At 39.1% G+C, this 14,736-nt stretch overlaps 1 protein-coding gene across 1 annotated transcript in view; it reads right to left on the minus strand.

The window, feature by feature from the left end:
- nrxn3a (neurexin 3a) overlaps nt 1-14,736 on the minus strand; it is a 181,127-nt gene that overhangs the window by 84,933 nt on the left and 81,458 nt on the right. Inside the window, exons 4-5 of the mRNA XM_059352887.1 lie at nt 6,028-6,329; nt 792-953 (exon numbers count right to left, since the gene is read on the minus strand). Coding sequence (XP_059208870.1) covers nt 792-953; nt 6,028-6,329 — 464 coding nt within the window. The remainder of the gene's footprint in view (nt 1-791; nt 954-6,027; nt 6,330-14,736) is intronic.

Genomic DNA, 14,736 nt, shown 5'->3' on the forward strand with positions numbered 1-14,736 from the left:
CACCATCAGTACAATTAGCCCAAAAAGCCAGATGAGCACATCTGGCACATGACTGGACCTGTATTCAAAGTTTGGTTTATTTCCATGCATGGTAAGGATGACAATAATAATTAGGCCCCTAATAAGTTCCATTTAAAGTAACTTTCATAATTTGTTCTGCTTAGTCTCAAATGGTATTACTGAAATTACAAAAGCATTAAAATCACAATAGCAAAGAATCCCTTTTTTGTCTGTTCTATAGACTTTTACAGTAATCCTGACTGAAATGAGTGTTACATGGTAAATGGTCAATGGACTACATTTGTATGGGGCGGCTGTGGCTCAGTTGGTAGAGCGAGTCGCCTACTGATCGGAGGGTTGGTGGTTCGCTCCCTGACCATGGAAGCACACTACATGTCAAAGTATCCTTGAGCAAGATTCCAAATTGCTCCCGATGCTGCTTTCATCGGTGTGTGAATGGAGTAGGGTAGTAGGGTAGGCTAGCCTCTGCCACCAGTATGAATGTGTGTGTGAAAGGGTGAATGAGCGCCATCTGTCGTGTAAAGCGCTTTGAGTGGTCGCAAAGCGACTAGAAAAGCGTTAAATAAGTGCAGGTCCATTTACCAAGTGCAGGTCCACTTAAAGTGCTTTGAATTACTGATCATTGAACCATTCACACACACTTCCATACAGGTGCCACCTGCCACCTTGCTAATCACCACATTCACACACCGATGACGCAGCATCGGGAGCAGTTTGGGGCTCAGACTGTTGCCCAAGGATACTTCAATATGTAGAATTTGGTTATTTACCTCCTTGAGACAGCCCATGAAGTTGTTGCTGACTGGAGATCCAGGCAGGTCAGCTGTGCTCGGGCTTCCACCCACATAGAAGAAGTCATCTGAGCCTAACATGGTGTAGTCCTCCTGGGTGTAACCCGTGGTGGTCAGAATCCCGTCCACTGATATTGTCACCTAACAGTGAGGAAAAAACAGTGAGTGTGGAAAGAAAATGTATGTTTTTCTTGACTTTTTAGGATAAAAAGTGGTGTGGTGTTTTAGTAGAACTCATTCAGGTCTGGCTGGATTGTAAATGTCAGACCCGGTGATGTGTTTCAGTGATATGGATCAGACAGGACAAGATCTGACAGCCAATATTTCTCCTTTGATAAGTTAGTAGAGCATCATCCAGGTATGAAGGGTAGTAAAATGACAAGAAGGAGAATTTGGATCGAGACAGTTACAAACATGCATTGATACCCATCTTCATGGAACACTGATAAGGCAAAATCATATGGTGTTTGTTGTTTTGATTTGATAACAGAAGTAACATGCAGGAGCAGAAAAGAAACCAACTCTGAGAAAAGAGGAGTTAGTCTGACACCAACAAAGACTGAATGCAAACATGCAGGAGTGCAGACCAGCATTGCAGAACATCTATGTCATGTAGTAAAAACCTTAGCCTGGCTAACACCAGACCAAATCTCATTGGAGATTAGGTCTGGAATCCAACCGTTCATTTCTCCATAGAGGAGGTGTGGTTTACGATCCTCCAGAGCTGTTTATTGGACACTTAGAATGTCTATCAAAGCGTCTGTAGGTAGCTCTTAGCCAATCAGATCAGTTATACCAGATGACGTAGTAGAGCAACAGAGATGGATGTTTGTTGTGTGTGTGTCTGTGAGAGAGTGTTGCTTGCTGCTTTGCTTCTCCAGTTCTCACTTTCTGCAAGATTATTTATTTTCACGCTTTATTCCCCCTCATGTCATTCAGCCACACACATCCACTGATTTTATGGGCAATAAACAAGCTGCTGCGGGCCTCTCGCCGGCTCCGCTGTCCGTGGTAGCGTGGCTATTAGCCGCTAGCGACGCTAATAGCTATTAGCCGCTAGCGGCGCTTATAGCCGCTAGCGACGCTAATAGCCCCGCCACCATAATGCCGGTGATCTCAGCGGAGCCGCCGAGAGACCTTTCGCCTTTCAACTTTCGCTCTAAACTATATAAAACACCATCTGCAGCTATAGAGAGTTTCGCGTCTGCAGCAGCCATGTTGGATCCGGAAAGCTTCCAAGTGACGAGTAGTACGCGTCATCGTCTCACCGTCCCTCCCCGCTCTGTGATTGGATCCCTAAAACAGGGCTACGAAACTGGCTTGGTTGCCAGACCGTCTGGAGGTTCGAAATTAAATTTGAGCGCGCAAGGCAGTCTGGGTATACCCAGGCTATAAAAACCTCCAATCATTGACAACATTTGTATTAGAAAAAAAGTCTCACCATCAGAGGTGAAAGGTAACCAAGTACATTGATTCAATTACTCTACCTTAGTACACTATATAGTAGAGGTGAGGGTAAAAATCTATACATCAAAGTATCACAATATTTTTCGTGGCAATATTATAGTGATTCATGGCTGCCAAGTATCAATATTTAGCGTTCGACGGCCGGCAGTAATTTTGCCCTTTTTGGTCGTAGCGGGCTCACTTCTATTATACTGGAGATACTGGTATAATAAAACTAGAAGATCTAAGGAATCTATAGGCTCCAGGATGCGTCAGGATATCGTGTCGGAAAGTTGTTGAAATAACTTTTTTTATGTTTATGTTTAAATCGCAATATATTGTATTGCAATACTCACCACATCACAAAATGCATAAAACCCCAGTAATATCTTATCATGACTCTGCTGATTCCCACCTGTATAAACTTCAGTCTCTAAGTGGAATTATTTTGTGCACTGTCAAGCCTCAATTACATGACAAAGCTGCTAGGAACATGTTGTGCAACCATCAGATTGTTCTAGACCTTTGCTTATGTGCACATCATTGTTTGACAATTTTTTCTACACGGTATCTTCCGCATCAAGACATATTAAAAAACACTTCACACACAACAATTGTGAATCAAAACTCTCTCTCTGTCTTGCATCATCATTTTTTAAGTTTAAGTTTAAAAATAATTCTCCATCCAAGATACGAATATGTACTCGGACCACATCTCTCGACAGGATTCCTAAACTGTCAGTGTGTATGACGGGGAGAGCTCTGTGACTGAAGGGGTGAAAGTCTTGAATGTGATTAGCCATGATTATCACAGCTGTGCCAGGGGAGCCTTCCCACGAGAAAATATCTGGCTTAGACATTACCTCTTGAGTTCTACCTGAGCTCTACTCATGTTACAGTATCACACATCAAAGACCAAAATCATATTATATGTTTTTTATTCTAATTTCATATGCTTAATTGGTATCGTACCATCTAAAACATTTATTTATTTTCAATGGTGAAGGTCTGTTCATACTGCTCTGTGATCTTCCCAAGTGTGTCAGTCTGTGCATAATTATTGTATTTTCAAAATACTTCAAAATTAACATACACATCTAGGGTAGTGCAGGTAAACTGAGCTATGAATGGAGCTTAATTCTGCACGTAACCCAGGGCTGAAAACTCTCATGAACTTAATCTGAGACTTGTGCAACTGATCCGCTCTCACGCCACACTTTCCATGTTCTCATGCAATGAAAACAACTTTATATCTGATACGGTAAGGCTGTGAAAAGGGAACACTGACAGTGGCAGACCTGGTCAAGCCAGCCGCCACTTGGATGGTGCTGCGTGTCTATTCCTACTTTTAATAAACTAAATAAAACTGTCAGCAGTCCTAATTTGATAAAATGGTTTCCATAATAGCATTCCTAAGAAGCACAGTGGATTTGTGCTCAGAATATGTCTGACTCTGACCAAATGATATTGCAACACACCGAAATACCCTACTTTTTTGTTCTGTGACCATGTCCAATTTTAAGCAATTTTACTGTACAGTGCTGCAGCAGTCAATGTCAGATTTCTTTTTGATCAGATCTGGCCATGGCTATAGCAGAACTGTGAAGGAAGAAGGACAAAAGTACTAATGGTACAGTAAAATAACCTTTTGGTGCAGGTAATTTTATATATAATAAACAATTCTGAGTCCTGGGGGAATTAGTAATTTTTTTCACTTTTTTTACTTCAACATGGCATGCGTTGTATCTTCACTTGTTCAGAAATGTAAGAGTCTGGTTGTAGGGAGGATAGAGTGTTGCAGTAATGGATCCTAAAACCTAGAAACGAGTTAGCATATTAACACTTGAGTATTTAATTAGATGCCCAAAATAAGCCCTGTACACAACTTTAAAAAAAATGTCACTGTTCTTTCCATAACATAACATAACATAACATAACATAACATAACATAACATAACATAACATAACATAACATATGTCAGTGAATACTCCATTCATAATTTTTTGAAGCTTTTATGTGTCTTAAAAAGTTGGTTACTAACTAGTGGCTAAATGAGACTACAGCAGTTATCGCAGATCTTACTGCAACTTAGTGTAATGGTCTGCTTGTCCTGTGTGACCACTTCCTGTTTTATTTTGTAGTTTTGGGCCTTATGTTGTGTCTAGTTTTTCTTCCTCTTTTTCCCCACATACCTGTGTCTTATTTGTAATTAGGCTTCCCCTTGTTATACCCTGTGTTTCCTCCTACCCCTGGTCAGTTGTCTTTGTCTCCTCTGTGAGCACATGCCTGTATTTTGCCTGCCTGTTTTGGGATTGTTTCTGTGGATAACCGTTGTGTCATTCTGGATTGTTTTTCCAGTTGGATCTACAATTAAAAGCTTGAATTTTTTGTACACCAGTCCTGGCCTCAGCCACTTTCTTCTGCGTCAGAGTCCTTGTTTTGAATCGTTTCACTCAGTGGTGGTGAAGTTTGTTTATGGCCTAAAGTTACATTTTTACTCCTATAAATTGCATTTTTGTTGGAGTTCCATTGTAGATTTTGTCTCACTCTTTTTTAGTTGATACACTTCCAGAAGTTTCCACCAAAAACATTTAAAATTAAAGCATAATGACTAAAACCTGTAACAAACAAAGGTTATGAGTGACTGGAAAAAAGGCGAAAATATTACAAAAAGAAAGGCAAGAAAAGTAAAGGAAACATGAAACCTGGGAAATGTAAAACCCAAAACCTTCCTTTTCCCGAAGGAAAGTCCAGAAGTCCAAAAAAAGGAAAGGAAGAAGTACACAGCAAACCAACAAATGACAAATACAGTGATATCTACCATGAAATGGAGTGTGTTTGCCATAGCGTATCCAATGCCTGTTTGCTTTGCAGAGACGGGGGTAGGTAAAAAACAAAATTTGTACAAGTGAACACTGAGTCATGCATTAAAGTAAATAAAATGAAACAAAATACAATAAAATGATGATAAACAAAGGTTCATTTCATTCCTAAGTCACCACTTATTTACAGGCAAGTGTAGAGATAAACAGGTGGAAAAGACACAAGGCTAAAAGGATTCTAAACAAATCAGGGCAGATTTGGCCTTTTTTCCCCAAAGGCACCTTAAAAGTTAAGATGTCTGTGATGTCATCTTATCGAAGCTGTGTAATTGTGAGCTAGAAGGCTCATCTTATTATGACCCATATAGATATTATTGTTAGGGAGAGACCTCTAGAGACCTTAGTCATTATATAGTATGTGAAGCAGTAAGTGATGAATGTTTGTGTCCCCTGGAAAACCAAAAGTCAACGTTCCTAGTCATAAGTTAATCTGTAAATTTAAGTTGAAAGTGCAATCACTGGAGCTTTCACAGTGTGCCATTTATGTTTCTCGACCATTTTTAAAATGTGAATTTTCTTTCTACAATGAAAACTATTACTATTTTTAATTTACATGCAAATAGACTTTTGTAGTTTTATTATTTATTATTGTTTTTGTGTGTATAAATGGTTTTTAAAAAATGGTAAATTTACATAGATACCTGTGTCTTTTGTTTGTATTTTCGGTTCCGGGCAGCTTTATACTTTGTTAATTAAAATAAAATGAAAAATCTGACTGATACAAGTTTGTGTGGAGAAAAAGGAGCCATGCATGTGATGTAAGGACAGACTGAGAGATGCTAAACAGAGACAGAAACGAATGCATAGGAAGTTGACAAATTTGAACCAACATCTCCTGGACTTCAGAGGTTCAAGACAGATTTGTTGCTCCACCTCTGCACCTTACCTGCCGAAGGTTGCGGGTCACTTTGACATCGTGCCACGTGTTGTCATTAAACTTTCCATTGACTGGTTCAACGATGGCCTCGAAGGCTCCGGAGCCCAGGTTGATAACGAGGGAGACAGCGCCGTCCTTCAGCGCCAGGTTGACATAGTCAGCTGATTTGCCGGTGTGAAGGATAAGGCCGTTGCGCTGCCACGTCTTGAAGGACAGCGTGATCTCATCACTGCTGCTCTGGATGGGGTTCTGGGAGAGATCGTAGCAGAAGTACTCCGAGCCACGGAAGGTAGCCACGTTCTCTTCCCTCGCTGTGGTGAGAAGAGAAAAGAGGAGTTCAGTCAAACAGCATGACATATTCAAATGATGTCTATTTAATAAAAAGGACACCAATCAAAATGAGCAGTTTAGATTGAAACATCTTCCTCAGCACCATGGAAGCCAAGAAACATGAGCTTTTCATTTAGGTGAAAGTCCTGATCAAGACTCAACTATTTTTTGTCCAGGTCAGGTCACAAGTCTTGACAACATGACATCAATTCATGTATTCTTCTGAAATTTATCAGGACAAAAGCTACTGGATCAACATTAAAAGGAAAACAAACAGGTCCATGAGGTAAAATAAGCCCACTTATGAAAACATAGTAAAATAAACAGTAAGCAAATAATGATCACTGTGCCTTTTTTTTTAGCTGACTCAGTCACATAAATTCAGTCTTTTTGAGCTCCCATCTACATAAATATTACATGAAAATGACATTAAATCTCTAGAATCCTGTATGTACAAATTTAATTATTAATCACAGTTTTTTAAAAATGTACTTTAAAATGTGTCTGTACTTTAAGCTACCTAACTGTGTGATTAATGATGTTCTACGTGAAGGATAGGGATATTTAGCTTAGCTTAGTTTAGCTGTAACTGAAGTGTTAAAAATATTATTTGTCAGTGACTTTGCAGAAGAGTGCTCAACGAAATGTTTGTTCCCCTTTTGAACTGCAAGTCAAGGGGGCACATCCTGCCCTCATCCTGAGCAAGGCTCACTTCTTCTATTTGGCCATAGGTTAAAGAGAGCACATTGTTGACACATTATTGAACCTTTCCTGAAAACCGGTTAGAACTAGGTCAGGGTGCAGCTATTTCAGTAAGAAACATACACATGAAACATACATGCATGACACCATAGTTATGAAAAGACATAAACCACAAGGTGCCAGTATGAGTTGGCTACTGGCATCACCATCCTAAATTGACCAATCGTGATAAAGTCCAGCCTGTTGTCGGGGTGGGGCCCACATCCAGTAGATCAGTAGTTCTCAACCTTTTTGAGTCGCGATCCCCAATTTAACATGCATGTTGTCCGCGACCCCCGCTCACTGAACACAATCTCACACGCACAGTTCAGATCATATAAAAAAGAAACAAAATGACCAAAAAAATACACAAAATGACTAAAAAAAGACACAAAATGACCAAAAAAGACACAAAATGACCAAAAATAGACACAAATAACCAAAAAGACACAAAATGACCAAAAAAAGACACAAAATTACCAGGAAAAGACACAAAATGACAAAAAAAGACACAAAATGACAAAAAAAAAGACACAAAATGACCAGAAAAAGACACAAAATGACTTAAAAAAAAGGCACAAATTGAGCAAAAAAGACACAAAATGACCAAACAGGGTAAAACACATGAACACTTTAACACAGTGGCGACAGAGCTGACTCCCAAAATGATTTGGCGACCCCCAGAAATCATCTCGCGACCCCAATTGGGGTCGGGACCCCAAGGTTGAGAACAGCTGCAGTAGATAACTGTGAATTGAGGAACTTGTTGGCACTCTGACTGGTGATCCCGGCATTGACACAGCAGGGTCCAGTGCTGGTCATTGCATTTGGCTATTATTCTTTTAATAAATTGTGAACTGTATTCAGTTATTTTGAGTCTTTTGTAAAAGCCAAGTATAGAACAAAAGAACCGGGGCAGAGTGCGGGACGCTTTAAGAGCCCCGGCTCTAACAGATGCAAGACCTCCTTAATATCTGTAAGCAATAAATGAAGTGGCAAAGACCAAATGTAAATGTATGGACAGTGTAATTGGTTTGTACATCACGCATCAGTTAAGTTTGCTCACATCTGCATCTCAGTCAATCATTGGAAAGTCCCTACACACTATGTATTTAAGACCTTTCTGAACAGAGCCTCCCTGTCCACAGGATAACAATCTTCCAAAAGGAATCATGGAATGTAAGTAATTAAGACGTAAAGGGAGCCTGCAGATAGCTTTTATCCAACAACATCAAGGTCTAATATTGCAGATGAAATTGCCATTTCCTTGCAAATAGCTGGTTTGTAACACAGTGGTTATGCTTTTGCTTTTTGGTGTACTGACTGTATTATACAGGCAGGAATGACGGAAGTGCTGAAGGAAAGGGAGGACAGGGCCCACGGAGCTGAGGGATAACAGAGAAAAATGGTCCAGTCAGGAGTTGTTATCTGTGAGATCATCTTCAATTAACTCACTGTCATTTAGGAAAAACTACCAGACTGTGAGCTCAGCCACAACACACTATTATCTGTCAGCCACCAAGACATTATGACGATCTGCATGATTGCCGCCTTCATGCTCTCTGCAACAAAGCATATGCATTGAACTGTGTCAACACCCTTCAGATTTAGGATTGAAATACTTATACAGGATAATATAAATTTAAACTGAAAATTAACAGTTGCACCAATAATTGCAGTAATTTGGAGCTCCCTCTTGTACTGGAAAAATTTCTCATTTTGCTTATATGTCTTATATGAATTTCCGATATGATTACAGGTCATGTATTGTATCTCATGTAATCATGACTGAACACCATGTCCTGTCCTGACGAAGGCAACAGATCTGTGTTACGCCTTGGAACATAATAATAATGATGTGTTCTCTTACATGGTCTCCTCTTATGAACTGTGAACAACTAATCTCTTGTTCTTGTCTTTTGCTCATATAATCCTGTGATTATTTTTCACTTTTTGTGTATAAAAACACCCTGATTCTTGATGACCGCTGCTCATTTGTGCATCTCATTCTTGTGGTGTGCTGTGAGTCCTCTGCAGAGCTTGGATTAAATTTAACAGAAAGACGTTTTGACCCTGTGTTTTATTCAACAGAAATTGCCACCACTCCCTAAATTTCTAAAATGAGGCTTTCTGGGTTAAGGTAAAGCAACAAACCGGATACGCACAATGACACTGAAAGTAATTCACAGTTGGGGGGGCTGAGAAACGCTCTGATGACGTCATATTGCGAAAGGGCAACATAAATAAATAAAGTTCTCGATAGTCTGTTACACTTGGATATTTTACCTATGCCTAGTAATCATGTGATACAGGCTATAATTTACAATGAGATGTCATCACAACCAACCCATATTAGACCTACAGAGGTTTTTGAACCTGTAGAGTAGAAATACATCATAAGAAGGCCAACTTGACGGCAACGTGATGCTCAACTCAGGAATGTGAATGTGCTTCATTGAATAACACATAGCAGAACAGCACACAAAACACACCGCTCTGTCCGTGTCTTTAAGGTAATGTAACCATGGCCATTTCAAAAAAACCACCCTGCCTTGAAAGATCTTGAAAAGTTTTCGTTTGCAAAACACCTGGCTGGGAAAGAAAAATCTTTTGGCTGAAAAGGCTCCTCAATACTCAGACTGTAGCTAGTGCTAGCTTCCCCACGAGTAGCATTAGCAGAATCCACCGACGGCGCCGCAGCAGTTAGCATCGCCGGCTCATCCAAGCTCTCCTCCTCCGGGCTGATAGGAGGGTGATCAGTTGATGCTAGTGGTATGGGTAAAGACCCTTGAATGCCGACACATTCCACATTCGCAGTTTCCCGCTGTTTGGCGTCATGACCCACAGGATCTTTGAAAAATTCGGAAATTCTTTTCTGACTCATAGCTACTCATAGCTCGCTCTGTTCAAAATGCTATCGCTAACCTAGTTGTGACGTCCAGAGTAGAAAGCTACGCCATGCTGTGTTTGTGGTACATACTTTTGTGAATCAAATCGTGCTTGTGACATTTATAGTCAAATATGTTGTTTATAATAGTATAATAATAGTGTCATTTTTTTTTTAAATGTTTTTTTTGCATGTTCAGCCTCTCGCCACCAGGGGGGCTGCAGCAGCCCCACATTCCAGCGTCCCTGGATACGCAGCAGCAACAAGTAGAGCAGATTATTAATTACAAAGGCAAGGACGTTAAAGCAGAAACACTGTTGTCGACCCATTGTGAAAGAGCAATGGTCGATAGAAAAATTTAGACTTAACTAACCAATGGTGTAACTTAATTACTCAACAACTCTAGTGACAGACTTTTGTGTTCATAAGGCTTGCACCCAGTTCAACAAGTTCTCCAACCTAAACGACAGAAGAGGTCGTGTGTTAGTACCACCCATTATAACACGCATCTGCGTATTGCGGCTCGCGGTACAGCACCACATTCTTAAAGGTACAGCCCGCGGTTGTGAAAAAAGGCTAGGTTTTTATTGTAAAACCACTGACCTAGGTTTAGAGCAAAAAAAAAGTCCTAGTAAGGCGTTATAAAAGAAAGTTCAACAGCAAATAAATGTACGTAAATGCTGGAAGTGAAGTAGGTTCAAGGGTCACGTGACTACCGCAAGTTGTGTAAAAAAACATAAGTGAAGTTTAAAAACATGATTCACATAACTTTAGTTAAAAATTGTTCACTTTTGTTTTCATACAGGATGCGGACCCTGCTCTTCCATTAGTGAAAGTCCACCATTTGTTTGACCCATCCACCCACCGAAGGTGAACATTTTTAAATATCCTTCATTGCAATCACTACTACGTCCGCAAGATGTCGGCAGGCACATTGCAGTGGTCAGTGAAATACGTCAGTATAGCTTGTTTTTTGCTGCCTGTACACACAACCTATACTGACGTTTATGAAGGGAGAACAGGCTGCCTGGTTTGGTGCCACCCAGCCAATAACAACATGATCTCACAGGAATCCGTGAAATAGCCACGGATTTGCTTAACTCAAAATCCGTGGAATAGCCACGGAATCACTCAAATTTCCGTGAAACTGACACGGATTTCGCTACAATGCAAGTTAATGACAGTCATATCCCGTGGCTATTCCAACATACAAAGTGATTATGTACATTCACTGAGTGAATATTTAGATAATATATTATATTAGATATAATAAAAAACATATATTTCTCGCAAGAAATGTGATCAAAATCCATTTTTATGCAGAAACTAAGTCAAAATATTGATTTTTTCACTAAAAATGAGAGAACTGTCCGCCATGTTTTTGGACTTGGAACACCAATAGCCACGGGATATGACTGTCATTAACTTGCATTGTAGTGAAATCCGTGTCAGTTTCACGGAAATTTGAGTTCATCCGTGGCTATTTCACAGATTTTGAGTTAAGTGAATCCGTGGCTATTTCACGGATTCCTGTGAGACCAGGTTAGCCAATAAATAGAAGAAGGAGGAAGAAATTGAACAACTTCTTAACACAGCCCCTCACGCATCTATTCCCTGAAGAAGGATCATACCACACAACACACACCATGGATGAAGAGTGAATGCTTTAGAATGTTGTTTTTAAAAAGGAAAATATGAAAATCAATTGGTGGTTATTTCTGCAAGACCCACTTATAACGCACAACAGATGAAAGCATGTGACTCTTACTCACATTGCAAATGAGCAAACACACTTCCTTTAAGGTATGACACGGGCCAAAGTGAGAGACGGTTGTCCTGTCTCTCACAGTTTGCCCTTGGTTAATCAGCCGTTTATAAATCATAGGCTGCATATCTCAGAGACCAGAGCTTCCCCAAACCCCCATGGGAGAGCTCACACATTCCTTCTAACAACACCCTGACATGTTATCTCACTTCTGGTATGACAATCTGACATTGCAGTTAATCTGACTCCCAAAACACCTCCAATGATGGGACAATGATCAATTTTTAATTAACGAGAAAGCCCCCTTCCAGACCTTTCCCCATCAGCTCTTTAATACATGACACTGGGAAATACACTCTGTGAATAAGCTGTGTCCTCATTGGCTGTGCAGGTGGGGTGGGTGTGGTTAAGTCTTTAGGTCCAACATTTAGCGAGACATTTCTGGGTGACCAAAATGTTTCATTGAACCACAATGAACGGGAGGGAGGGTATAAGCTAAGGGGACAGCTAAACTTCAAGGTCCACCGCACACGCACAACCAAAAAGAGCTTTTGTATCAGCATCTACGGAGTCAAATTGTGGAATAAGTTAAGTGTGGAAGTACAGAACAGTTTAAAAACAAATATAAAGACATCATCTTTACAAAGTACAGAAATTTAGAAAAGCCTTTGTAATATGGACATATGTAGACTGTATTTCTGTAATATACAAAGTAATTGTATTTATGTTTATAATATTTATATATATATATAGTAATTTACAATATACATGTATAGGTATTCACAATGTAATAGAATTTGTTTATAGTATATGTATATATATAATTATTTATAATACTTGTATGTGACTATATTGATTATTCACATATGTATGTATATACTGACCCGTTAAGGGGTAGGACTAGATACGTTTTTTTACTTCTTCCTACCCCCTTTCGAGCTTGCAGAAAGTGTCTGTTTTTTCCAATTTTTTTTGCTTTTTTGTATGTTATAATCTGAAACTTGAACATCATGCTGCATTAAAGAAGACATGAAACTACCAATTGAGACCATCAACTCATTAGGAGAATGTTTACTGAGGTAATAAATGAACTGAGAAGGTCATTTTCCTATTGACTTCCATACAAACAGACAACCTGTGGGCTCGCCATTATAAAGAATGCAGGTTTAAGGCACTTCTGCATTTGGGTTCACTTTTTCACATTGCAGAGAGGAGAATGTTAGTTATTAGAGGTGGGGGGGATCGATACAGCAGAGTATTGCGATATACTTCCTGGCAATATTTAGGGATCGTACACCTTTTCCAAGGTCAAAGCACTTTTCAAGCACTTTCAAGGTCCATTTGGTCAAGCTTTTCCAGCACCTTACAGCTGTGGTAAATTACTTCGTCAAATACATGCATAATGAAAATTATTATTAAACATTTTCATTTCAGGCTCTCCAACTAATTTTGTTTCTATTCGATAGGTTTTTGTTGTGAAAGAAGAAGAAAGATACAATTTTAAGCACTTTATCCAAAATTCAAAATGCTTAAAATCGCAATAATATCATATCGTGACTCAAATATTTGGATACAATCGTATCGTGGGGCCTCTGCTGATTCACACCTCTAGTAGTTATAGGAGATGGGTTTGAATAGTATTTGACTGGATTCTGAACAGAATTTACTGTAACTTACTGATGGTTCAAACCAGTAACTAGTCTGTTAATTTCAGTTTGCTCGGCTGTTGGAATTGATATATCAATGTATAAAATATTACAGAAACAATACTGTCAGGCAAGACAAATAATTCACACAAACACATTTTGTCTTCTCAGAGTAAAGTTTTCCAGGTTCCTTTTGGGCTAACTGCTCCATGTCTCCAACATGGCTCCCCTGTTGTGAGAGAGAATCCCTGTGTCTCTCTCCATCTACAACCCACTGCAAGGAAAAAGCAGCTTAATCTCTGTGCAAAAGGAACCATGCTATTTCATCCACGAGGAAGTTTACCTGCAGGGCTGGAATAAGAACACTGCCCTACTTCAGATGGCAGGCATGCAAATAAAAATCTGAGGAAAGGCAGAATTTTACCAGAAAAACACATCAGTATTGACAGGTTTTAAATGAGTTGTGATGTACAGAAACACAAAACTACAGACACGATATCCATTTGGCAGAATTATTGAATGTTAATAATCTGAGAACTACAAAAATGCACGCATTGCAGATTTCTAACAGTTGTGAACAGCGTAATGTTATTGTAATCATGCGTCCTGGGTTCATCTAACTGTATAAATTGAATGGCTCATATCATATTTTGTGTGGAATTATTCTGCAGACGCCCCGGTCCAAAATGAATCCAAAGTTATTATGGATGCTAGAAGGGATGGGTGTTTGGAAGAAACCTGCCAACTCAGCATCTATAACATTAACGATCAATTAATCACATTGTTTTTATACATACTCCAGTTATATATATTATCTCCTATAACTATTAGAGGTGTGAATATATATATATATATATATATATATATATATATATATATATATACACACATATATATATATATATTCACACCTCTAGTCGTTATAGGAGATGGGTTTGATATCATATATTCATAAATAGTACTATATAAAAGCCTGTTTTGATAACAACACTTTTATTTTGAAAGGACAAGAAGAGACTTCCTGTCGAGTAATACTAACTCACGTGAGGTGATACTGTAAAGATAACATCAAGGAGTTCAATGTTTTTATGTTTTAGCCCCCGAAGAGGCATGAGGTTCATTTTCACAGTAATCTTCCTATTTAAGTGTGTTTTGTGTTTTAATAAGTTTTGGATCAATTTAAACCTAGTAATTCATGCTAGCAAGGTTTGATACAGTGAGCTAGTTGTGCTTAAATGAATACTCTTGTATTTCTGTGTGTTTTATAATTGTTATTGCAACTTTCAGTTTGCAAACTGTAGCTTTATCCAACTTAATTATCAGCTCATTGGTTCATAGAATTTAAATGA

Source organism: Centropristis striata, chromosome 16, assembly GCF_030273125.1.
Source record: "Centropristis striata isolate RG_2023a ecotype Rhode Island chromosome 16, C.striata_1.0, whole genome shotgun sequence".
In the NCBI taxonomy this organism is placed as follows: Eukaryota; Metazoa; Chordata; class Actinopteri; order Perciformes; family Serranidae; genus Centropristis; species Centropristis striata.